Here is a 23,761-nt window from a genome sequence, read left to right as displayed (position 1 = left end):
TCCCATAATCCCAAACTCATCGGATATGGCGTTACCAAGTACTACTCGCAGTGTTGCACGCTGGGAAATGAAGTCCTGCAGGGGCGCGCAGGCGCTATCCTGCCAATGAGAGACCAGATTTTCAATCTCTGCTCCAGGCAAAGGACTACGGATCCCGCGAGAAGCACTTGCACGGTGACGACATGCGAGCCAGCAGCCAATTGCAGTGCATGTTTCCGGCCACTCCCATCACCCCTCTGCACACAAAGGCAGCGGGCTGGATCAGGTAAGGGATAAATAAAGCGGATTGTTGAGGGTGATGGCTGATCAGTGCTGTCTGGTATTTGGAGAGATAACGCTCCAGTCTCTCCTGGTCATTGTTCTACATAGTTAATTGCATTATTATATTCCCATACTTTACTTACAACAAATACAGACTTTCCCTGAATGCAGAATGTATAAGATGTATAGGTGCCAATTCCAGATTTTTCAGGGACAGTGGCAGATTATGGATGCTTTTTCCCCTTCTGTTACGTCTGGAAGCCATAGCTAATAACTTTCTCTGCTTTCCCAGAACAGTTATGTTTCAATCATCTGTGAGGGCTCGTTCACTATAGAGGCGCTTTTTCAAGTGCTGGCGTTTTTTTCAAAATTGCCCTGAAAGCGCCTTACACCATGCTTTCCTTTGCTTTCGTTCAGATTGGGGCATTCCGTTCGCTTTCTGATCTGAAAAGCGCTGCATGGACCATTTTCGGGGCGATTCCGCCTCAATGGAAGGTATAGGAAAGACGCTCACAAAATCGCTTTGTGCAGCGATTGCTTTCGAGTTTTTATGAATAAATACATTGTATTTTTTCTTTTCCGGGTCAGAGTTCACTTCCTGACTTGCGTCAGGGAGTGAATTAAAAAAACGCTCTGGAAAAGCGCTTAGAAAAGTGCTTTTAACAAAAAGCGCCAGGAATTGCAAAAATGCCCAACGCTAACGCGATCGGAACGCAATGTGAACAAGGCTTGAATGCTGTCTTAAGAAAAGCAATTAAAAACATTGGTCATAATGCTAGGTTCACTGTGGAGCATTTCACTATACATGCGGCAAATACAGGATTGCAAGGGAAGAGAAAAGTTGCATGGCGCATTATGACGCATACTGTACATAGAAAGTATGCTTCACTGCAACTGTTAAAATACACTTTATGGGCCCTTTTCCACTAGCAATTGCTAGCGTTTGGGATTCAGAAAAGTCCTAATTTTTCCCAGCGATTGCGATTTTGCTATGCAATGCACTGCATAGCAGAATCGCGACAAAAATCGATCCGCGGTGCGATTACGCTTTAGTAAAAAAGAAACGCGGTAGTGAAAATTGCAGACCACGATTCCTATGTTGTGTAGCAAACCCTAGCGATATTAAAATCACTAGCGATTTGCGATTTTGCGATTCAGCATCGCAATCGCCTCTAGTCGAAAAGGGCCTTAAGTGATACTGCACTGCATACATTGCGTTATAGCAATGGCGCGATGGTGGCATAGTGGTTAGAGCTCTCATCTTGCAGCACTGGTTTCCTGGTTCGTATCCCAGCCAGGGCACTATCTGCAGGGAGTTTGTATGTTGTCTTCCTTGAATGCCAGGAAAGCATCGGTCCCTGATGGTGTGTCACCTGCATGTCTGAAGTCCTGCTCACGTCAGCTGGCCCCCGTCCTGACCTCCATCTTTGCCAGGTCCTTAACCGAAGGGAAAGTCCCTACTTGCTTCAAGGCATCCATCATCATTCCTGTCCCGAAAAAGCCCGGGGCTTCTGACCTAAACAACTTCAGGCCCGTGGCGCTAACATCAGTGGTCATGAAGACCTTTGAAAGAGTGGTCCTGGCGCTGCTCAAGAACGCTACCCTGGACCGACTGGACCCTCTCCAGTTCGCGTACAGGGCAAACAGGTCCACTGACGATGCTATTAACATCGGCCTGGAGTTTATCACTGACTACCTCGACAGGCCGAACTCGTAGGCCTAGTGCACACCGGAGCGTTTCCGCTGCGGTTTGCGATCTGCTTGCGGGTGCGGATCTGCTAGGGTAATGCATTTCAATGGGGTGGTGCACACCAGAGCGGGTGGCGTTTTGCAGAAACGCATACTCCCGGGCTGCAGCAGATTTTGGATTGCGGATGCGTTTCTGCCTCAATGTTAAGTATAGGAAAAACGCAAACCGCTCTGAAAAACGGCACTTCAGAGCGGTTTGCCAGGCGTTTTTTGTTACAGTAGCTGTTCAGTAACAGCTTTACTGTAACAATACATGAAATCTACTACACCAAAACCGCTACACAAAACCGCAAAACGCTAGCTGAAACGCTGCAGAAAAATAAGAAAAAGCGTTTCAAAATCTGCTAGCATTTTGCGGATCTGCTAGCGGTTTTTGGTGTGCACCAGGCCTTACTCTAGAATTCTTCTCCTGGACTTCAGCTCGGCCTTTAATACCATCTGTCCCCGGATTCTGCATGACAATCTCACAGAGCTAAATGTCCATCCAACCCTTGGCCTCTGGATCATAGACTTCCTCTCGAACAGGTTCCAGGTTTAAGCTGGGCAACATATTCTCCAGACCCAGAGTGACCAACATTGGAGCCCCTCAGGGCTGCGTCTTGTCACCATTTCTGTTTTCTCTATACACGAATAACTGCATATCCACAGATGACTCTGTCAAAATCATCAAATTTGCGGACGACACCACAATTGTTGGCCTTGTTAGTGAGAACGATGAGCAGGCTTACCGCAAGGAGGTAGACAGAATCTGCAATTGGTGCAATGAGAATGGGCTAGTTCTTAACACTGCCAAAACAGTGGAGATGGTCATTGATTTCAGGAAGCACGCCAGTATTCCTCCCCCAATATATATTGAGGGCACTGAGGTCACTAGGGTTCCCAGCGTTCGCCTCCTGGGTACAACCATCTCTGATGACCTGACCTGGAGGGCAAACACTACTGCAACCCAGAGGAAGGCACAACAAAGACTCTTCTTTCTTCGCCAACTAAAGAAGTTTGGTATGGCCCATGAACTTCTGAGGTCCTTCTACTCTGCTACAATCGAGTCGGTCCTCTGTTCATCCATTCTGGTCTGGTTCGCTAGCTGCACCGCCAGCGACAGATATAAACTCCAGAGGGTCATCAGCTCAGCGGAGAGGATTATTGGAAAACCCCTCCCCCCTCTAGATCTCATCTACAACACCAGACTGCGTAATAGAGCACTGAAAATTGTGGGCCACCCCTCTCACCCTGGTCACAGTTTTTTCAGCCGTCTCAAACTAGGCCGGAGGTTCCGGTCCATCCCTGCTAAGACTACCAGGCGCATGAACACTTTTTTTCCCCACAGCCCTTAGACTCTTGAACTCTGCCCATTCCACTGACCCCCCCACCCCGCTGCCGCCTACGGACTAATACCTGACTTCGGCTGCGGCCGCTCTTGTGTACCGCCTTGCCTGGTTGTACTAGGACTATTATCTTCTGTCACACACTGCTATTCCTGCTAGACCTGCAATCGCGCTACTGCATATGTTGTATTACTCCTGTTCTGTTGCATTGCTTTTGTTCTGTTGTACTACTCTGTAGCATCTTGTCTGTTGTATTACTATCTCTGTGCCAAATTATGTGCCAAATCCAATTCCGGGCACGGTCCAACCGTGCTTGGCGAAATAAATTCTGATTCTGATGTTCTCCCCAAGTCTACCTGGGTTTCCTCCTAAAACATACAGAAAGGTTAATTGGCTTCCCCCTAAATTCGCCCTAGACTACAATACATACACTACATAATATAGACATTTGACTAGTAGGAATTAGATTGCGAGCCACGTTAACCTCCTTGACGGTTATCCCGAGCTCAGCTCGGGGTAACCTGCCGCGGAGGATTCCTCAGGCCCTGCTGGGTTGATTTGCATAATTTTTTTTATACACGCAGATAGCACTATGCTAGCAGCGTGTCACTTACGATCGCCGCCGATTCGCCGCTAACCGCCGCATCAGAGGGTGACCCCCCCCAGCGAGACCCGTGCGCTGCCTGGCCAATCAGTGCCAGGCAGCGCTGAGGGGTGGATCGGGACTCCCTCTGACGTCACGACGTCTGACGTCATCACGCCCATCGCCATGGCGACGGGGGAAGCCCTCATGGAAATCCCATTCAGAATGGGATTTCCGGATGGGCATATGCGCGCGATCGGCGCATACGGGGGGACGCCGCAGGGAGGGGGGAAGCATGTAGCTAGCTACATGCTAAAAAAAAAAATGCGAAAAAACACCCTCCCTGCCGTGCGCAGCACATTTTTAGAACGGCAGGGAGGTTAACTGACAAGGCAATTTATTCTCTACAGTGCTGCAGAAGATGTGGGCGCTATATACATACTAAATAATAATAGCAATGGATGCTGTTGCACCTCACTGCTTATGTGTCTATGTGCACACATACCAAAACAGCATAATTGCGATTATATTTTCCAACACAATGCTCTACTGGGAGCCTAAATCCGCTATTTTACCATTTGTGAGGTTTTATGTTATCATGAAATTTATACCTCAGGCTGGGAACACACTTGGCAGTGTGTGCACGGTCGCGTTTTCTGTCATGTGCGTTTTCATTTGTTCCCCCGGACATGCATATTTCTTGCATTTTGCATGCATTTTAATGCGTTTGCATTTTATGCAAATCACTAGGAAGTCAATAGGAAGCGGAAATACATCATTAAACTAAAACGCAATACCTCTGTGTCACTATTGACTTTCATTATGTGCGTTTTTTGAAAAATATGCAACAAAACCAGCGTTTTTAAAAACCCACATTGCAAAATGCAAGTATATGCATTTTTACATGCAGCCCATTGACTTGCATTAAGTGCGTTTTCCGCAACGCTAGCGTTTCTGCTTAGTGTTTTCCCTGCCTCAAAGCCAAATTCCAAGGTTTTAGAAACCAGCTTGACAGCTAGACATAGCTTTATCACCTTGAGCAAAGCTTGCATGTGACAGCTTTACATGGAATTTGAAAGGAAACCTGAGAGGTTTCAAACAGAAGCATTTATACTTACCTGGAACTTCCGTCAGCCCTATGCAGACCATATGCTCCCTTGCCGTCCTCCCCATCTGCTCTGATGTCCTGTGGTGAACTATAGTTAAGTAGCCAGCCTGTGCTTCACTGCGCATGCGCGTTCTGGCCACACGCGCAACCCTGCCATGCATCCGTGGCCGGAAGCATCTTGTGGCGCAGAACACTCCTGGCTACAGGAGCACAATACGAGTGCACGTGAGGCTGGGGCACGCATGCACGACTGAGCGTGACTGGCCAATATACAGGAGCTTACTACAGGACATTGGGGAGGACAGCGAGGGAGACCATGGTCTGCATCGGGCTGGAGCAAGCTTCTGTTTGAAACCTCTCAGGTACACTTTAACCCCCTCCCGACCGCCTAACGCCGATCGGCGTCGGGAGGGTGGCAGGGACTGGGGGCGGGGTTTTGCAGGAGATCGTGCACGCCAAAGCATGCGCATCCCCGCTTAAATGACGGAGCTCAGCTCCGTCATCTTTCAGTGGCTATCACCGCTAGGAGACTGTTAGACGGCGAAACTGCCATCTATTTGCAGTGTACAGCGCTGCGATCTACGGCATTGTGTCACTCGGCTGTCCCCTGGAGCGGCTCAGGAGCGATCAGCTCTCATAGGCTGATGCCTATGACAGCCTTTCGCTGTCATTGGCTGGCGGAGGGAAGGAGGGCTGGGGGAAAAAAATTATATATAAAAATAGACAAATTTATAATAAAAAAAAAGAAACACATCGCAGGAGTAATCAGAGCCCACCAACAGAAAGCTGTGTTGGTGGGGAGAAAAGGGGGGATTCACTTGTTACTTAAAACCCAACATTTAAAAAAAATTGCCTGGTCACTGGGGGGGAGGGGGGAGGGGGACGGGGGTAAGCCTGTGGTTAAATGGAAATGTCTGATGTCTTTCATTTTTTTTTTTATATTATGCAGCATTTTACAAGTTAAAGATGTCAGATAGTGAGCCCAGCCCTGCTGAGGAGCCAGCATCTGATCGCTCAGGTGACAATAGCGAGGTGAGTAGTGTATCTTTTGTAAAGTACACAGAACATGGACCAGGTTGGAGGATGCAAAATATACAGTATATACAATGACATAAAACACAACAGAAAAACATCAGCATGAGATGAACAGCTAGTTTAAATAGACTTTAACCACTTTCGGATTTCCCAGACGCATAACTACGCCCCTATTGACTTAATGAGCGGATCAGGGGCGTTGATAAACGCCCCTGCCGCTATTGTGCTGTGCGGACACGATCGCGCGCGTGCACGCGCCCCCGTGCGTGCACATGCGCGTGCACCAGCTTCATTTATCTCTGGGTGGGATTGATGAATGGGAGTAATTACTCCCATCACCAATCAGATGCCTGTAACCATGAATGAGCACTGCTATAAGCCAATAGCAGTGCTCATTCATTTGTGAGGTTTACAAACAATGTTGCCAGCACTTAAGAAGATACAGTTACCTTGTAATCACTCCTGAGAGGATTACAAGGTAACTGGATCTTCTTTTCTTGTATTCTGACTGCCACCTAGAGGATTTTATAAATATACCAGGACTTATAAATAAATATACCAGGACTATATACCCCTGATCAACCCTGATTAACCCTGATCAACCCTGATCTAATCCTAGCCTCCCTTGCTTTTTTTTTATGGTTGGAAATATAGAAATAGTGTATCTTTTCATTTTTTTCTCTTTTTTCTTTTTAAAATGCATAGAGAATAACATTATTACTAAAATAAAATATCACCCTTGAAAAGCCTAATTTGTGGCGAAAAAAACAACCTATAGATCATTCACATGTGATGAGTAGCAATAAAGTTATCAGTGAATGAATGGGAGGAGCGCTGAAATGTAAAAGTTGTTTTGGTTTTAAGGGAAGAAAACCTGTGATCCTGAAGTGGTTAAAGGACGACTGAAGCTAAAGGGATATGGAGGCTCCCATATTTATTTCATTTTAAGCAATACCAGTTGCCTGGCTGCCCTGCTGATTTTCTGCCTCTAATACTTTTAGCCATAGATCCTGAATGATCATGCAGCAGATCAGATGTTTCTGACATTATTGTCACATCTCACTGGATTGGCTGCATGCTTGTTTCTGGTGATATTCAGACACTACTGCAGCCAAATAGACCAGCAGGGCTGTCAAGCAACAGGTATTGTTTAAAAGGAAATAAATATGGCAGCCTCCATATCCCTCTCACTTCACTTGTCCTTTAAAGGGAACCTTAACTGAACGGGGGGTAAAGAGTTTCACTTACCTGGGGCTATTACCAGCCCCCCTGCAGCAGTCCTGTGCAATTGGAGCCGCTCTGGAATCCTCCGTTCCCCCGCTGTCACTTAGTTTCGTTTTTGACGACTCACCAGTCGGCCGGCCGCCATGCGTATTATTGGACGCATTCCCTACTACAATTAGCGCTGTTGCGGACCGCAAAAATACGCGTTGCTGCATTCCGCACGCGTAGATATGCGGCAACTCGTATTTTTGTACGCGTTGCGGTCCACAACAGCGCTAATTGCAGTAGGGAATGCGCCCAATAATACAAATGGCCGGCCGACTGGTGAGTCGTCAAAAACGAAACTAAGTGACAGCGAGGGCAGGAGGATTCCAGAGCCCCAGGTAATTGAAACTCTTTACCCCCCGTTCAGTTAAGGTTCCCTTTAACTTCAGGCTATGCTCTGGTGGCATTCAGATTTTTAATGATACTTTGATACTAATAAAAGAGCTTATTTATTGAAGACGGTGCTGACTCATTGGAACGGCTATTTGTGAAGATACCTGTAGTGCACAGGTGACTGGAGTGGAGAGCACGTCTCACTTTTTCCTCGGTCCACCATAGGTGCTTGCTACACATTGTTTGGACTGATGGCATTCAGTTCATGTCACGGCCATACAAGGGAATAGGAAACTAGGGATGACTAGACGTCAGTCTTAATTTGAATGGATGACAGACTTGCCAACTCACAGCTGATCTTCAGTAAAACTGATACTAATTTGACATTGACCTGAATTTGAGATCCTGACTGAGCACCGCTATAGCTGTAATTCACATTATGGCCTATGGTGGCTCCTGGTGCGCCAACATTTCCAGCACCGTTTTTGCCTGACTCGCTCTGACTGAGCCTTACACATGGCTAAATTACACAGCTACTTGTAATTGTGTAGAAGATAGATTTGCAGTTCACAGGTATAAACTCTATTTGACCCTTTCCAGAACTTTCTGCAGCAATATGGATCCAAAGGGCCTCTACCTCCTCGATCTAAAGCAAGGTGGCGACCCATTTTCGGGGACGGGGCCAGTGCCAGCTTGCGTTCTGTAGCTCCTTCCCTTTGCACACATGCCAGCGTAATTAGACAGTGCAGTGTGGTGCTGGAGGGGATTAAAGTGTCGGACACTTTGATCCACATAGGGTGACGCCATGCCGGTATAGTTCAGGCAACAGAGCCCCTGGTGACAAACCCAAATGCGCCAATGGAATATTGAACTGATGTGGCGTGGCAGAGCTTGGGGTCTGCGATGATCAAAGTGATTTAGTCCAACACTAATCTGAAGGGGCTGACGCTGGGCCGGATTTTATGCACTACGATTTCCTTGTGCGCTCTTAAATCGAGTGCGATCTTAAAATCTGATCCAAATGCAGCTACTAGAAAAAGGCCCTAGAAATAAAAAAAATGGTATAACATCTGCAATATAAACCTGACAGATGTGGTAGGTATAACCTGAAGCAAATATCAGTGCAAATTTTGTTAAAGGACAACGAAAGTGAGAAGAATATGGAGGCTGCCATATTTATTACCTTTTAAACAATACCAGTTTCCTGGCAGCCCTGCTGATCTATTTGGCTGCAGTAGTGGCTGAATAACACCAGAACAAGCATGCAGCTAATCTTGTCATACCTGACTGTCAAAAACACCTGATCTGCTGCATGCTTGTTCAGGGTCAATGGCTAAATGTATTAGAGGCAGTGAATCCAGATAGCCAGACAACTGGTATTGCTTAAAAGGAAATAAATATGACAGCCTCCATACCTCTGTCGCTTCCGTTGTCCTTTGAGATCAGCTGTCTCAGCTGCATTTGCAGCGCTAGTTATTATCATTATTATTTAGTATTTATATAGCGCTGACATAGTCCGCAGCGCTGTACAGAGTATATATTGTCTTGTCACTTAACTGTCCCTCTGAAGGGCTCACAATCTAATCCCTACCATAGTACTATGTCTATGTATGTATTGTGTAGTGCCTGTATTGTAGTCTAGGGCCAATTTTTAGGGGGAAGTATGTTTTTGGGATGTGGGAGGAAACCAGAGTACCTGGAGGAAACCCACGCAGACACGGGGAGAACATACAAACTCCTTGCAAATGTTGACCTTGCTGGGATTCGAACCAGGGACCCAGCGCTGCAAGGCAAGAGCGCTAACCACTACGCCACCGTTATGAAATGAGAGCTAGCCCCTAATTTTTGCTGTGTGCCTTGCTTTCCAATCCACCCAATGCTTTTTCTCAAAAGCCAGCCACCAAGACATTCTATCTTTCCTCTTTAGATCCCTGGGATGTATTATGAAGATGACGCTTTTTCAGAGTCTGAAAATGGCAAACTAAACACTGCGATGTCCGACGAAGAATCCACTGAAGGTAAACCGCAGGCACGCGCTGGGAGGGGTGTATTCATTCAGGTGTATAGAGGGATGGTGCATTTACAATGTATTCACCTAAAACAATCCATCATACTGAAAACTAATTTGTGTCTTTTTAGTTTTTAACATTTTATTCATTTTTGGATTTTTTTGTAATATATTTCCCAACAATTGTTTAGTGCTTTTCTCCAGTTGGACTCAAATGCTTGAGGGGTGCAGCCACTAAGGGCTCGATCAATAGGGTTACCCGGCAGTGATAAAGAGTTTTGCCCAAGGACTCCTTACGGAATACGTGCTGGCAGACACATATATATGTATAGGATAGAAAAAGAGAACATGACGAGAAGGAACAACAACTATAAGCGGATCTATATTCTAGTACCTATGTGTACTACATAATAGCGATCCATTATTACACAAATATTGTGGTACAAGAACATTATTTAACATGATGCAACTTATCCACCTATTATCTAATAAGGAGAGGCCGTGGGGAAAGCACCTATTGTCCATGGCCTGAGCATCCGAGGGAGTCTTCAGGCCATTAATGAGAAGGAGAGGCAAGGCACAGATGTAAGGCAAAGCTTAAAGGACTTAAACGAGGCCAAAAGTAGTTTTACTTACCTGGTGCTTCTTACAGCCCCTAGAAGTAATTTGGGTCCCTCGCCGCAGCTCTAGTCCTCTCCAGGGTCCCGCTGGCAGCCTCTAAGGATCCCGATGACGTGAGTGTGTTCACACGTGAGCGCTCGCATGCGCAGGTGATGCCAACCCAACGGGGATTTGGCGATCCTTAGAGACTTCCAGCGGGACCTTGGAGAGGACTGAAGCTGCAGCGAGGGACCCGAATGACTTCTAGGGGCTGGAAGAAGCACCAGGTGCGTAAAACTACATTTATTTTTGGGCCTTTAAAAGAGATATAGAGAAAAGAAGAGGATATTTTGAAAAGTCTAAGTCCATTTAAAGCAAACACGAAGTGAAGAATTTTGCTTTAAGTTAGATACTTACCTATGTGGGAGGAAAGCTCTGGATCCCATAGAGCCCTCTTGGTCCTCTCTCCATCCTGTCGTTCCATTGCTGTCACCTGTTCAATATTTGCACCCGACTGTGTTTACAGACAGAAGTATTCTAGCCCCTGAGTACTTCTGAAGAAGAATGTCTCCGTACTGCGCACGTGCAAATCTGCCCTAGCACAGTACAGAGCAGCTTGTCTTTCCAAAGCCTGCCTCAGGATGGCCAAAGATGTATTCATCTTGTCGGTCAAATAACTTTACTGGGAGGAAATGGCTGGAATGAGGAGAGAGGACCAGGAAGGGTCGCTTCAGGTTTACTTTAAACTTATAAAGCCAGCATATTCGGGAAAAGGGTTGTCAGTCCACACCTTGCTGCAGTATTTGTGATCTACTTGGATTGCAGTTAAAAGGAATGCATAGTATCTGCATGACCTCTGTAGTCGAGTATTCGGGATGTATTGGGTTTGCTGGTCACATCTTTTTCCTAATTGGGGTAAGGGGTGGATGGACACGTCGTATTAGAATTAGACTTTGAAGGCATTTTAGTTTTAAAGTACCACTATTGCGAAAACTTGTATAATTTTAAGTGCATATGTATGAAATGAATATATAAAGTCAGCGCAGGTCTATAGTAATACAGCTTTCGTCATTTTCTGGTATACAGGATCTTCGAACAAAAAGGTAAAGAAGCAAGGCTTACCAGATTCCAACAACCCACATTATAAGGTTGTAAACGAGTTTGATAGATGGTCCGCAGAACTTTCAAATGGTGTCGTTTCACCAGCGATGTTGCACACCACAGATTCCTCCGGAATATATTAGATATCCTGAGGTCGCAGAGACTCGCCAAAGAGGAAACAAAAAAGAGAAGGGAGCGATAGGGGCTATATACCCCAATATACAGCAACAAAATAAGTCACCTGATTGGAAAAGAACTAACACTATACTCAAGAAAAGTACCAACACAGGTAATGATTATCTAGCAAAAATTGAACCCACACATATATGGTACAAATGAATATATACAACTTTATTAGACAATCCAATTAAAAACAGATAAAACTGAATATAAAATCTCCCGATTAAAACCAAGAGTAATTGGTATTCCAGCTCAGCACAATTGATTATAAAAAATATATAAGAAACAAATGTACAGTAGATAGACATTCACGGAAAGACACTACTCATTAGTGCATGTAAGTGCTGAGTGCAAAAAAGTGCATCATATAGAGGGATACACTAAAATCAGATATCCATCAACTAACAATTCATATCTGTAAGCATCACAAAAAGACTAGTAAGTAAATACATGTGTCCCATAAAGTGCCTAGTGTTGAATATATAAACCAAAAACACAAACAAACATGTGCAGTGAAGGTCCCCTGCGTGCGGCAGCGTGCATACCCAGCCCCAGATAAGAGAACTGGGGGTGCGCATGCACATCACCCCACACACAGAACCCGTGAGTGTCACAAAACCGGCTGAAAAAACCTGAGGGAAGAAAAAGATCAAGTGTATCCAGTGTAAAAGAGTGCCCTTACCGGAGCTGTGTGGGCTGGAAGCCGGGAGAGGAAACACGCCTGACGCGGTCGCAGCTGATCTGCTGCTTCAGAAGAGGCTGCTCAGTGCTGGGATTGGCTGAGTTAAATACGGAGCTCCGTTATGACGTGCACGGCCGTGCACGTGACTGCCGAGCGGCATGCAGACCAATGGGCGCATACCACTCGTGTCACCAAGGACCTGGGTCACGTGATAGTGAGCATCCAGGTCCTAAAAATAATTTAACTACGCATGCGCTATGAGAAGGGAAGCTCCGAGGGCTAAATAATGTGTAAATATAACCTGCCCATATATGTGTACAATACATAATTCATATGTCAAGTAATCACAAAATTATATGATTCATACTACAATAATCTGGAACGACACATACGTAAATAAACAAGATAAACATGACAATGCTGCCATCTAGTGGCTGAAAGAGAAAGAGCACCACACAGGAATTTCATCTTTCAAAGGAATTCTACAATCTTCATCCCGTCTTTATCCAAAATCTGTTCAAAATCCTGTATCCCATCCAGTGCATGGTGGTTAGAAATATATAAAATCCAAAAAGGCCAAAACGTATACAAAACTAGGAAGGAAACAAATGACATGTAAATGAATAAAGATAAATCAAAACCAAAACGGTTCCAGAAGGGAGAAAGAAGGTCATATCTACAGATGTCCATGATTGCTTACCCCAATCAGGACCTCAGAATGGGTTAGATAGTGTGAGGGAGTCAGGAATCAGAACAGACACAAAAAACAAAAAACAAAACACACAAATGTCACCGATTGCTCACCTCAATCGGATCGAAAAAGGAGGGAGAGGGTAATTAACATTGTTGTAAGGGGGTCTCCTTGGGGTGTGTCAGGAGATGGAAAAAACCAAACCCCATCAATGCACAGAGAAGAGTGGAACAGTGAAAAAGACCAAAAAATCTACCCGTTTGCGCAGGCCCTAAATCCAGAAAAAAGAACCAGGGCCTGTGCCAAAAGATGAATCCCCCACACAAAGCCATTCCCCTAAAGTACAAAATAGGGGTGAAAAAAAGGGGGGTAATGTAAAATCCTATGTCACTTACCTATCTTCTCTTTTGGAAGAATGTGCCAAGCACCCACGACAATAAATCAAAGATCACAAAACCTAGAATAGAAAGATCAAAAAAAAGCCATATCGTTAATAGGATCATAAATTAAACTCCTAGAAAACACGCAAAATTTGTGTCTTCATTAAGGCCCCGAGGTTGTTTGGTTCGTAATTTATGTATCCACTTTAATTCACTCCTCAGCAATCTTAAGACAATATCACCACCCCTCTCATTATGAAAAATCCTCTCAATACCAGTACATGTCCAATCCTCCAAACTACCACCATGAAAGAGCAAAGCATGTTCTGCTACTGATGTTAAGTTTTTATTATCAGCCCTATCCCGTTCAGCCAGTTTAGCAGTGGACACGTGCTTTTGTATCCGTGATTTGAGTTGATTTTTTGTCTGGCCCACATACTGTTTTCCACATGGACACTGGAGTACATAAATTACACCACTTGTCTGGCAGTTGATAAACTGCCTAATGTCAAATTCTTGTCCAGTGACATTACTCAAAAATTTCTTACTGACTCTCATTAGAGGACAGATAGAGCACTTTCCACATTTGTAGTTACCCCTTATACCGGTCTGGTAGTTCTCCATCCGGAAGTGGCTTTTACTCACAATGTTCTTTATTGTGGGAGCTCTCCTGGCTGTGATGCTTGGGTAATTGGTGATACAATTCCTCAAAACTGGGTCATTCTGAAGGATACCCCAATGCTTGCCCAGTATATCATACAAGTGGGGCCACGCAGTATTATACTGCGTGATCAATCTTGTCAGGGTATCGCATTTTTTAGGCCTGGCAGAGAGAAGGCTGTTACGTGGTGTTGCTCTGGCTCGCCTGAGAGCCTGCTCCACACATTTTCTAGGATACCCCCGGTCCTTGAATCGTTTCTTTAACACTTGGCTTTCAGTCTCAAAGGCTTCAGCTGTTGAGCAGTTCCTCTTAAGCCTGATGAACTGCCCAACCGGAATGTTCTTCTTAAGATTTGTCGTGTGGTGTGATCCATACTCCAAGAGGCTGTTTGTCGCAGTGGGCTTCCTATAGATAGTGGTTTGTAATCTATAGTCTGGACCTTTATAGATCCTAACGTCCAGAAAGTCAACCCTCTCATCAGAAATGGTATGTGTCAACTTGATGTTCAAATTATTTGTATTTAGTTCCTCCAAAAATGCCAAACAGTCATCCCTGGGTCCATGCCAAAGTATGAGCAGGTCGTCGATGAAGCGATACCACCCCAAAATATAGGGGTGATACCGCTCCATCGACGCCGCCCACACAATCTCCCTCTCCCACCACCCCAGAAAGAGGTTCGCCACCGATGGGGCACACTTGATCCCCATGGCTACGCCCCTCCTCTGGAGATAAAACTGTCTGTCAAACAAGAAGAAGTTGTTCCTCATCACATAATCCAACAGATCCAATATAAATGCCTGAAGACCACGTTCCATGGTGCTCCCCATCTCAAGAAAATATTTAACTGCCATAAGACCCTGTGTGTGGTCGATATTAGAATATAAAGATTCCACATCACAGGTCACAAGGAGAGTTTCCTGCTGTACTTCCAGATTATCAATGCGGCACAGTAAATCTCCTGTGTCTCTGATATAAGATGACAAAGCTGTTACATGGGGTTGCAAGAAAAAGTCAATAAATTGACTGCAATGCTCGTTAAGGCTACCAATGCCTGATATGATTGGACTGAGCTGGAATACCAATTAGCTGGAATACCAATTACTCTTGGTTTTAATCGGGAGATTTTATATTCAGTTTTATCTGTTTTTAATTGGATTGTCTAATAAAGTTGTATATATTCATTTGTACCATATATGTGTGGGTTCAATTTTTGCTAGATAATCATTACCTGTGTTGGTACTCGCCAAAGAGGAGTCGGGGCCCGTGCACTGGGAACCCCGAAAAAGTAGCGCGCATAAAATGGTCAATAGAAGACCTCAACTAAAATGGTGCCGCCTGTCGCCTTCCCGACCGGTTTCGCAATCTTGCGTCATCAGGGGAGAAAACCTTTTTCGGGGTTCCCAGTGCACGGGCCCCGACTCCTCTTTGGCGAGTCTCTGCGACCTCAGGATATCTAATATATTCCGGAGGAATCTGTGGTGTGCAACATCGCTGGTGAAACGACACCATTTGAAAGTTCTGCGGACCATCTATCAAACTCGTTTACAACCTTATAATGAGGGTTGTTGGAATCTGGTAAGCCTTGCTTCTTTACCTTTTTGTTCGAAGATCCTGTATACCAGAAAATGACGAAAGCTGTATTACTATATACCTGCGCTGACTTTATATATTCATTGCTTGTGTGAACTTTTGGACATTGTCCTTCTCGGCTGCGGTCGCCTTCTGCCTTGGCGCTGACACTTGTTGTTTACATATGTATGAAATAATCATTTGTTCCTAAGTAAAATGCACTGTGAATTTATTTTTTTCCTATGTGCCTATCTCTTACAGTAAGCTATTAAAATCTGACAGGTTTTGGACTAGTCCATCTCCTCATGAGATATTGTCAGGGTTTTCTTCATTATCAAGAGCACCACCTGAACAGCAATTGCTCAGTCCAACTGCCACAGTAGTGTGCAAGCGAGCACCGAGCAGGTAGACAGGCTGGCATCTAACCATAGATCTTTTCCGGGGAGTGCTTTTGTAAAGAATAACTGGAAATCCCTGTGAGGAGATGGACTAGTCCAAAACCTTTCAGGTCTGTCAAATCTTTTTGCCTACTGTAAATGACAGGAACATAGGAGAAAAGTAATTTATATTGCATTTTACTCTGGGAGAAATGTACTACTTACAAGTATGTGTACACATGTATTTTAGATTTTTAAATTTTTCGCAATAGTGGTCCTTTTAAAGCGGAACTGTAGATTCCTATTAAACACATTGTTTCACTTACCTGGGGCTTCCCCAAGCCCCCAGCAGCCGTTCTGTCCCGCGCCACTCCTCAACAAGCCTCCGTTCTCCATGCGGCAAAACCGCCAGCTACTTTCGGTTTCGCCGCCGGGCCACTGCGCCTGCGCGGCTCTGGCCACGCGTATCCTTTCTTCGCGTGCCCCGCTATTGCAGAGGGGAACGCGAAGAAAGGATATGCTTGGCAGGGCTGCGCTGGCATCGACTTACAAGTCGAGGTACAGAACGGAGCGGCGGGGGAACGGAGACTCGTGGAGACTCGGCACGGGACAGGACAGCTGCTGGGGACTTGCAGAAGCCCCAGGTAAGTGAAACAATGTGTTTAATTTGAATCTACAGTTCCGCTTTAAGCTTTCAGCTGTAAGGTGATGCTTCCTGGTGGCTGATTGTGGCTAACAGCAGCATGTTGCCGAGGGAAGACAACCGTTCTCTTTCTGCTATGGTATTGCTGGAGATGACTTCGAAGTAATGAGTCTACCATAGCCTGGGGAAGTTGCCCAATACCGTACAGCTGAAGGTGAAACCCCCACTTCATGTTGTACAGTGTAAATCTATAATGGCTGCCTATCTATTTTTCTACAGGCTTTGTGATGATAATTGAAAATGGGGAGCCTTGTACGACATCCAAAATGCCTACAGAAATAGAGAAGATACCAGCAGGAAGGTATGTCTACAATTTACAGGACCGCTCAGAAGTGCCTTATGCGAGAATGGTGGAGAACTGCTACAGCATCTTCAACGCCATGGACACTAAAACGAGCAAAGTGGTGGAGATGACAACCTACCTGTGCATCGACTGTGGGAAAAGTTTCACAGATCGTGCTCGATTTGTGAAGCATCAGAAGACGCACACCGTTGGAAAGCCCCACGTCTGTGGCGTGTGTGGAAAGGCTTTTTCCTACAACTCACACCTGGTCATCCACCAGAGAATCCACGCTGGAGAGAAACCCTTTGCTTGTTCTTATTGTGAGAAGTGTTTCACCGATCGGCCTTCTTTGGTGAAACACGAGAGGATCCACACTGGAGAAAAGCCATTCTCTTGCACAGTCTGTGGTAAAAGCTTCACTGACCGGTCGAATCTGGTAAAACACTACCGTATACACACCCGAGAAAAATCTTTCACCTGTTTGGAGTGTGGGAAGAGCTTCACTGACCGGTCAAACCTGGTCAAACACCAGAGGATCCATAGTGGTGAGAAGTCTTTCCAGTGTACAGACTGTGGGAAGAGGTTCACCGAGAACTCCACCCTCGTAGTCCACAGGAGGAGCCACACTGGGGAGAAACCATATGCCTGCAAGGAATGCGGCAAAACCTATTCCTGCAACTCACACCTCATCGTGCACCAGAGAACTCACACCGGTGAGAGGCCGTTTATGTGTCGGGATTGCGGCAAGACTTTCACCGACAGCTCCACCCTGGTGATACATCAGCGGATTCATACAGGGGAGAAACCGTTCGTGTGCCACACGTGCGGAAACCGCTACACAAAGAAGTCGGCCATGGTGAAGCACCAGAGGACTCACACCGGTGAAAGGCCATTTGGATGTTCTCAGTGCGGCAAGTGCTTCATTGACAGCTCATCTCTGGTCAAGCACCAGCGCACTCACACTGGCGAGAAGCCGTTTTCCTGCATTTTGTGCGGCAGGAACTTTGCCGCACGTTCCACCCTGGTGAAACACCAGAGGACTCACACCGGCGAAAAACCTTATGCTTGCCTAGTATGTGGCAAATGCTTCTCGTGCAATTCCCACCTGGTGGTCCATCAACGCTTTCACACTGGAGAGAAACCGTTCCCCTGCACAGAATGTGGCAAAAGTTTCAGTGACAGCTCTACCCTGGTGAAACACCAAAGAATCCACACTGGGGAAAGGCCCTACACATGCACCTGCTGTGGAAAATGCTTCATTGATAACTCTACCTTGATCAAACACCAAAGAATTCACACCGGAGAGCGTCCATACTCCTGCAAAGTGTGTGGAAAGTGCTTCACTGATAGCTCCACCCTGGTGAAACACCAAAGAATCCACACTGGGGAGAAACGCTATACATGTACTGAGTGTGGGAGGAGCTTTACTGACTGCTCCACTCTCATTAAACATCAGAGAATCCATCAGAGGGAGGAACAGGTGTCCAGCCATGGTAGCAATCATGACGGACTCTGGACAGCCTGAGTCCTTCATAGAAAATTAAGTAGAAGTAAAGGTGTGAATTAAGGATAGCGTAACTAAGCTAGAGACAAATGTTTTAAAGCAGAGGTCATCATTTTTAATTTAGGGATTTGCCACCCTGACATAAATACAGTATATGTACTAGATAATCTTCTGAAGAACAACCAGAAACTTGCAAATCAATACTGCATATTGTGCAAACTTAAAGGACAACTAAAGTGAGAGTGGTATGGAGGCTGTCATATTTATTTCCTTTTAAGCAATACCAGTTGCCTGGCTGCACTGCTCATCCTCTACCTCTAATACTTTTAGCCATAGCCCTGAACAAGCATGCAGCAGATTACGTGTTTCTGACATTATTGTCATATCTGACCAGTTTAGCTGCATGCTTGTTTCTGGTGTGATTCGGACACTACTGCAGCCAAATAGATCAGCAGAGCTGCCAGGCAACTGGTATTGTTTAAAAGAAAATAAATATGGCAGCCTCCAAATTGTTTTCACTTCAGTTGCCTTCTAACAGAAAACCCGGAACCCCAACTCTTCTTGTTTCCAGGACTTCACTTGCTGTCATTTAATAGGAAATGTGGGCACACTGACCAGCAGTGAGATAAATAGAGCTTTCCCCTTACATTTCATCGGGTAGAACTCGAAGCTAAACATTTCAGTGGTGGTCTCTGGTCACCGTGTGTTACGTGCCAAGGGACTCCGGTTGTCCTTACAGTGTTCCCCAACTCTGTCCTCAAGACCCACCAACAGGGCATGTTTTGTGGAAATCCACAGAGGTAGTTAATCAGTTCTGCTGAGACACTAATTACGTCACCTGTGCAGGTTTGTGGTTTTCTGCATGACATGCACTGTTGGTCGGCCTCGAGGATAGGGTTGGGGAACTCTGCTCTACAAGATACCATAGTTGGTTGTCGGCAGCATGGAAGTGAGAATGAGGCCTCTGGACGTGTGAACCACAGATCACTCACGCTCCATGTATTAATGTTCTCTTCTGTGATTTGTCGTTTTTGCTGCATTCATGGATTATCCACCACAGACGTCATGGTGAAGTGGCATCCATCTTTTCTCCTCACACAAATGCGACTGTTCAGTCCTTTTTACACTGGGAAGCGCCAAACCTCTCTTAGTGTGTATCCAGACCGAAGTAGTGTGGCAGACCGAAGTATTATGTTGATATTAAGTATTATGCAGTTTATTGGTGTTAATGTCTATTTTTATATGAATTGATATGCTGCTATATATAGTTCTGTCTAGTAGGGGGTTTACAGGTTTAATATGGAAAGCAAGTAATTATTATTTATCTAAAAGAAAAGTCCTATTACAGCGAAAAAATGAAATTCGAAGAGGATTTAAAGAGAACCTGTAACGTCAAAACGTCCCCTGGGGGGTACTCACCTCGGGTGGGGGAAGCCTCAGGATCCTAATGAGGCTTCCCACGCCGACCTCCGTCCCTCAGGGGTCTCACTGCGGCCCTCCGTACAAGATGACGTCATTATTTACCTTCCCGGCTCCTGCGCAGGCGCTCCGAAGTAGGCGGAAATACCCGATCGCCGTCGGGTCTGCTCTACTGCGCAGGCGCAAGTTTCCGGCGCCTGCGCAGTAGAGCGGACCCGACTGAGATCGGGTATTTCCGTGTAGTTCGGAGCTGAAAGCAGCCACAGCGCCCCCGCTGGAGCCAGCAAAGGTAAATATTGAATTGGACAATCGGGTCTGTCACCGGCTGTCCGGAGGGCTGCAGCGAGACCCCCGTGGGACCGAGGACGGCGTGGGAAGCCTCATTAGGATCCGGAGGCTTCCCCCACCCGAGGTGAGTACCCCCCAGGGGATGTTTTTGATGTTACAGAGTCTCTTTAAAGTGTACCAGAGCTCAGACAAAGAAAAAGATTTATACATACCTGGGGCTTCCTCCAGCCCCATCCGCATGGATCACTCCCACGCCGCCGTCCTTCGATGTCTGCAGCACTGAAACCGGGACCCGTCACTGACGTCAGTCTGAGCCAGTCTGGCGTAAGAGAAGTGCGCCCTCTACGTATCTCTCCAACAGCCGCTGCATAATATCAATAGGAATTAATATAAAAAAAAAAATAAACCAGATACTTACCTTAGGAGAGGGAAAGCTCTGGGTCCTATAGAGCCTTCCCGCACCTTTTTTTTTATTTTTATTTTTTTTTATATCAGTTCCCATTTATTTTAACCATTACACTATCCATCCACTGTAGGATATGTATGCAGTATTTACTAAATATGTATTATAGTTCATATTGAAAGTACATTTAAATTTTTTTTAATTGGAAAAACATTATCTATTGATATTTCTAACATGCTGCATGCAGACAGCAGGGGGAGCCGGGAACAGTTCAGGCTGTAAACAATAAGAATAATCTTACAGCTCTGCTCAAGGACCATTATATAGAAATTACACATTGATGTCCTTATAGCACAGAGTGGCTTTCTCTGTACCTATTTTAACCACTTTAGGACCAGAGGTTTATACCCCCCATTGACTAGGTCATTTTTTACAATTTAGCACTTTTAGCAACTTTTAACGGTTTATTGCTCGGTCATACCAAGCACCAAAATGAATTTTACCTCCTTCACTTCTCCCTCCCCCCCTAAATTAGCCCTAGACCGTGTTACATACACTACACATTACATACATAGGCATATGTCTATGAAAGGGATTAGATTATTAACCGCTCGGAGGGACAGTTAAAGAGAACCTGAACTGAAAATAAAACGTCAAAATAACCATACACAGGTCATACTTACCTCCTGAGTAGTCTACTCCTCAATCTCCTTCTCCTCTCCTGCGTCCCATTTGTCCACTCTGATCAATGGAATTCTCCGTCCTCCATTTTAAAAATGGCCATTACCCCATAACAGCTTCTTGGTCAGCACACTGTTAAACTGTAATATCACCCACTTGAGCCATAGGGAAACATGGACATTACCTTGCACATTCAGTTGTAACTGACAGCTGCTGATCTATAACTGACAGCAACTGGTATAATTCAGTTCTGACAAAATATTGTCAGAACTGGAAGGGATCACTGTAAGAAGAAAATGGTGAGCTTCTGAGAGGAACTGACAGTGAGGTTAGTATGTAATATTAATTTGCAGCTACGTCATGTGTTTATTTTAAATAATTTTACTCGCTTCAGGTTCCCTTTAAGTGACAAGGCAGTTCTTTGCACAGCGCTGCGCTAGTTCGCAGCGACGTACACATGTTTTTTAGCATTTTAACCACCTTGGCGTTCTGATAAGATCGCCAAGGCGGCTGCGGGAGGGTTTTTTTTAAATAAAAAAAAACCTATTCCATGCAGCCAACTGAAAGTTGGCTGCATGAAAGCCCACTAGAGGGCGCTCCGGATGCGTTCTTCTGATCGCCTCCGGCGGCCAGAAGTAACACGGAAGGCCGCAATGAGCGGCCTTCCGTGTTTCGCTTACCTCGTCGCCATGGCGACGAGCGGAGTGACGTCATGGACGTCAGCCGACGTCCTGACGTCAGCCGCCTCCGATCCAGCCCTTAGCGCTGGCCAGAACTATGTGTTCCGGCTACGCTGGGCTCGGGTGGCTGGGGGGACCCTCTTTCGCCGCGCTGCGGCGGCGATCAGGTAGCACACGCGGCTGGCAAAGTGCCGGCTGCGTGTGCTGCTTTTTATTTCATTAAAATCGGCCCAGCAGGGCCTGAGCGGCAGCCTCCGGCGGTGTTGGACGAGCTGAGCTCGTCCAGACCGCTCAGGTGGTTAAAGGATACCCGAGATGAAATGATGAGACAGACATGTTTATGTACAGTGCCTAGCACACAAATAACTGCTGTGTTCTTTTTTTCTTTCTCTGCCTGAAAGAGTTAAATATCAGGTATGTAAGTGGCTGACTCAGACAGGAAGTGACTACAGTGTGACCCTCACTGATAAGAAATTCCAACAATAAAACACTTTCCTATCAGAAAATGGCTTCTGAGAGCAAGAAAGAGATAAAAAGTGTTTTATAGTTGGAATTTTTTTTTTTTAATCAGTGAGGGTCACACTGTAGTCACTTTTTGTCTGAGTCAGGACTGAGTCAGCCACTTACATACCTGATATTTAACTTTTTCAGGCAGAGAAAGAAAAAAAGGAACACAGCATAGTTAGTTGTGTGCTAGGCACTGTACATACACTTGTCTATCTCATCATGTCAATTGTCAGTTCGGGTATCCTTTAAAAAGTAGATTTAAACTTTGGAATATCTTAAAGTCATTTTTAAGAGAAAGAAGATAGGTACAATTGTTTACTTCATTAGTTTATTTTCGCCTCGGGTTTCCTTTAAATGATAATAACAGCTTGGCAGCTCCAATTGCAGGCTGATTGCGGCGGCCCCCCCGTGTTTACTGCAGAAAACGCACGCTTGAGCGATTGCTTGTTCCCTGCAAATCTCGCCTCTCGTGAGATGACGCCACATTGCGTGACGGAGGAACAAGGAAGCCACCCTGCGGCCGCCATGCTGTGTTAGACCGTTGCAGAGTAATTATTGCAAGTTTAGTAAGTCCCCATACATTTCCTTTACAAAAAAACCTAACTAAAAGATTGCTTAGCAGAATGACAGATTTATTTCAGCACTAGAGATGTTATGAGGGAAACTGTGTTATCTCAGAATTCCAGAGTTTTCTTGAAGTGGAAGTAAAAGTGCAATCTGCTGATTACCGTAAGCAGGATTGGCAGGACTGGTAGAGTTACAGCTGTACAGACATTACACAGTCACCTGATATGATTGTTAAACTTTGAATTGGGCAATAATGAAGAAACATCATTCTGTATGAACCTCTGTACTATGAGCTTAGAGTAAAGTGGTTGTATGTTATTCAGTATGCAAAGTTAAAGCACATCTCACTTCAGGTGTCCTTACTTTTACTCCTTACCAAAGACACCACAGTGATGACTCATCAGTGTGCTGCTGTTCTGCACAGTCCAGTCACTTTGCCCCGATGTGTCTGGGCTTGCTGGAGAGTGCTAGAACATTTAGGTAGCTCACGCATTGCACACATACTGACTTTCAACTGAAATCCAGATTTTGAGAGGTTTACACCGTAACACTGTGGGAGCAGAAGAGAATGCTGCTTTATTGCTGCAGTAAAGAAGCCTCTAACATTGCAAAAAGACAGTCCTGAAACTTGATGACACAGAACATTTATATCACGCTTTTCTCCTGGTTGACTCAAAGCGTCAGAGCTGCAGCCACTACGGCGCACTCTATAGGTGGTAGCAGTGCTAAGGAGTCTTGTCCAAGGTTGAGATTTGATCCCTGCTCTCCTGTGTCAGAGGCAGAGCCCTTAACCAGCACGCTATCCAGCCACAGT

The 23,761-nt window shown here is 45.5% G+C and overlaps 1 protein-coding gene across 2 annotated transcripts; it reads left to right on the top strand.

Moving 5' to 3' along the window:
• Window positions 1-217: 217 nt before the first annotated feature.
• Window positions 218-19,781, top strand: LOC137562858 (zinc finger protein 271-like). Of its 2 annotated transcripts, none has more exons than XM_068274625.1 (4): window positions 218-265; window positions 5,976-6,058; window positions 9,591-9,681; window positions 16,835-19,781. In XM_068274625.1, the coding sequence occupies exons 2-4, from the start codon at window positions 5,993-5,995 to the stop codon at window positions 18,421-18,423; spliced, it is 1,746 nt and encodes a 581-aa protein (XP_068130726.1). In that variant the 5' UTR covers window positions 218-265; window positions 5,976-5,992; the 3' UTR covers window positions 18,424-19,781. The 2 variants fall into 2 exon arrangements, with proteins under 2 accessions (XP_068130726.1, XP_068130727.1); XM_068274626.1 differs by lacking the exon at window positions 218-265 and adding an exon at window positions 308-352.
• Window positions 19,782-23,761: the final 3,980 nt, after the last annotated feature.

Source organism: Hyperolius riggenbachi, chromosome 3 (genome assembly GCF_040937935.1).
Source record: "Hyperolius riggenbachi isolate aHypRig1 chromosome 3, aHypRig1.pri, whole genome shotgun sequence".
Lineage (NCBI taxonomy): Eukaryota > Metazoa > Chordata > Amphibia > Anura > Hyperoliidae > Hyperolius > Hyperolius riggenbachi.
The sequence above is the reverse complement of the archived record's forward strand: the minus strand, read 5'-3'. Positions and strand labels throughout refer to the sequence as shown.

Coding starts and splice junctions, on each gene's coding strand:
- LOC137562858 (XM_068274625.1), top strand. CDS start 5,993: ATGTCAGATAGTGAGCCCAGCCCTGCTGAGGAGCCAGCATCTGATCGC. Junction 6,059..9,590: donor GCTCAGGTGACAATAGCGAG/GTGAGTAGTGTA, acceptor TTTCCTCTTTAG/ATCCCTGGGATGTATTATGA. Junction 9,682..16,834: donor CGACGAAGAATCCACTGAAG/GTAAACCGCAGG, acceptor ATTTTTCTACAG/GCTTTGTGATGATAATTGAA.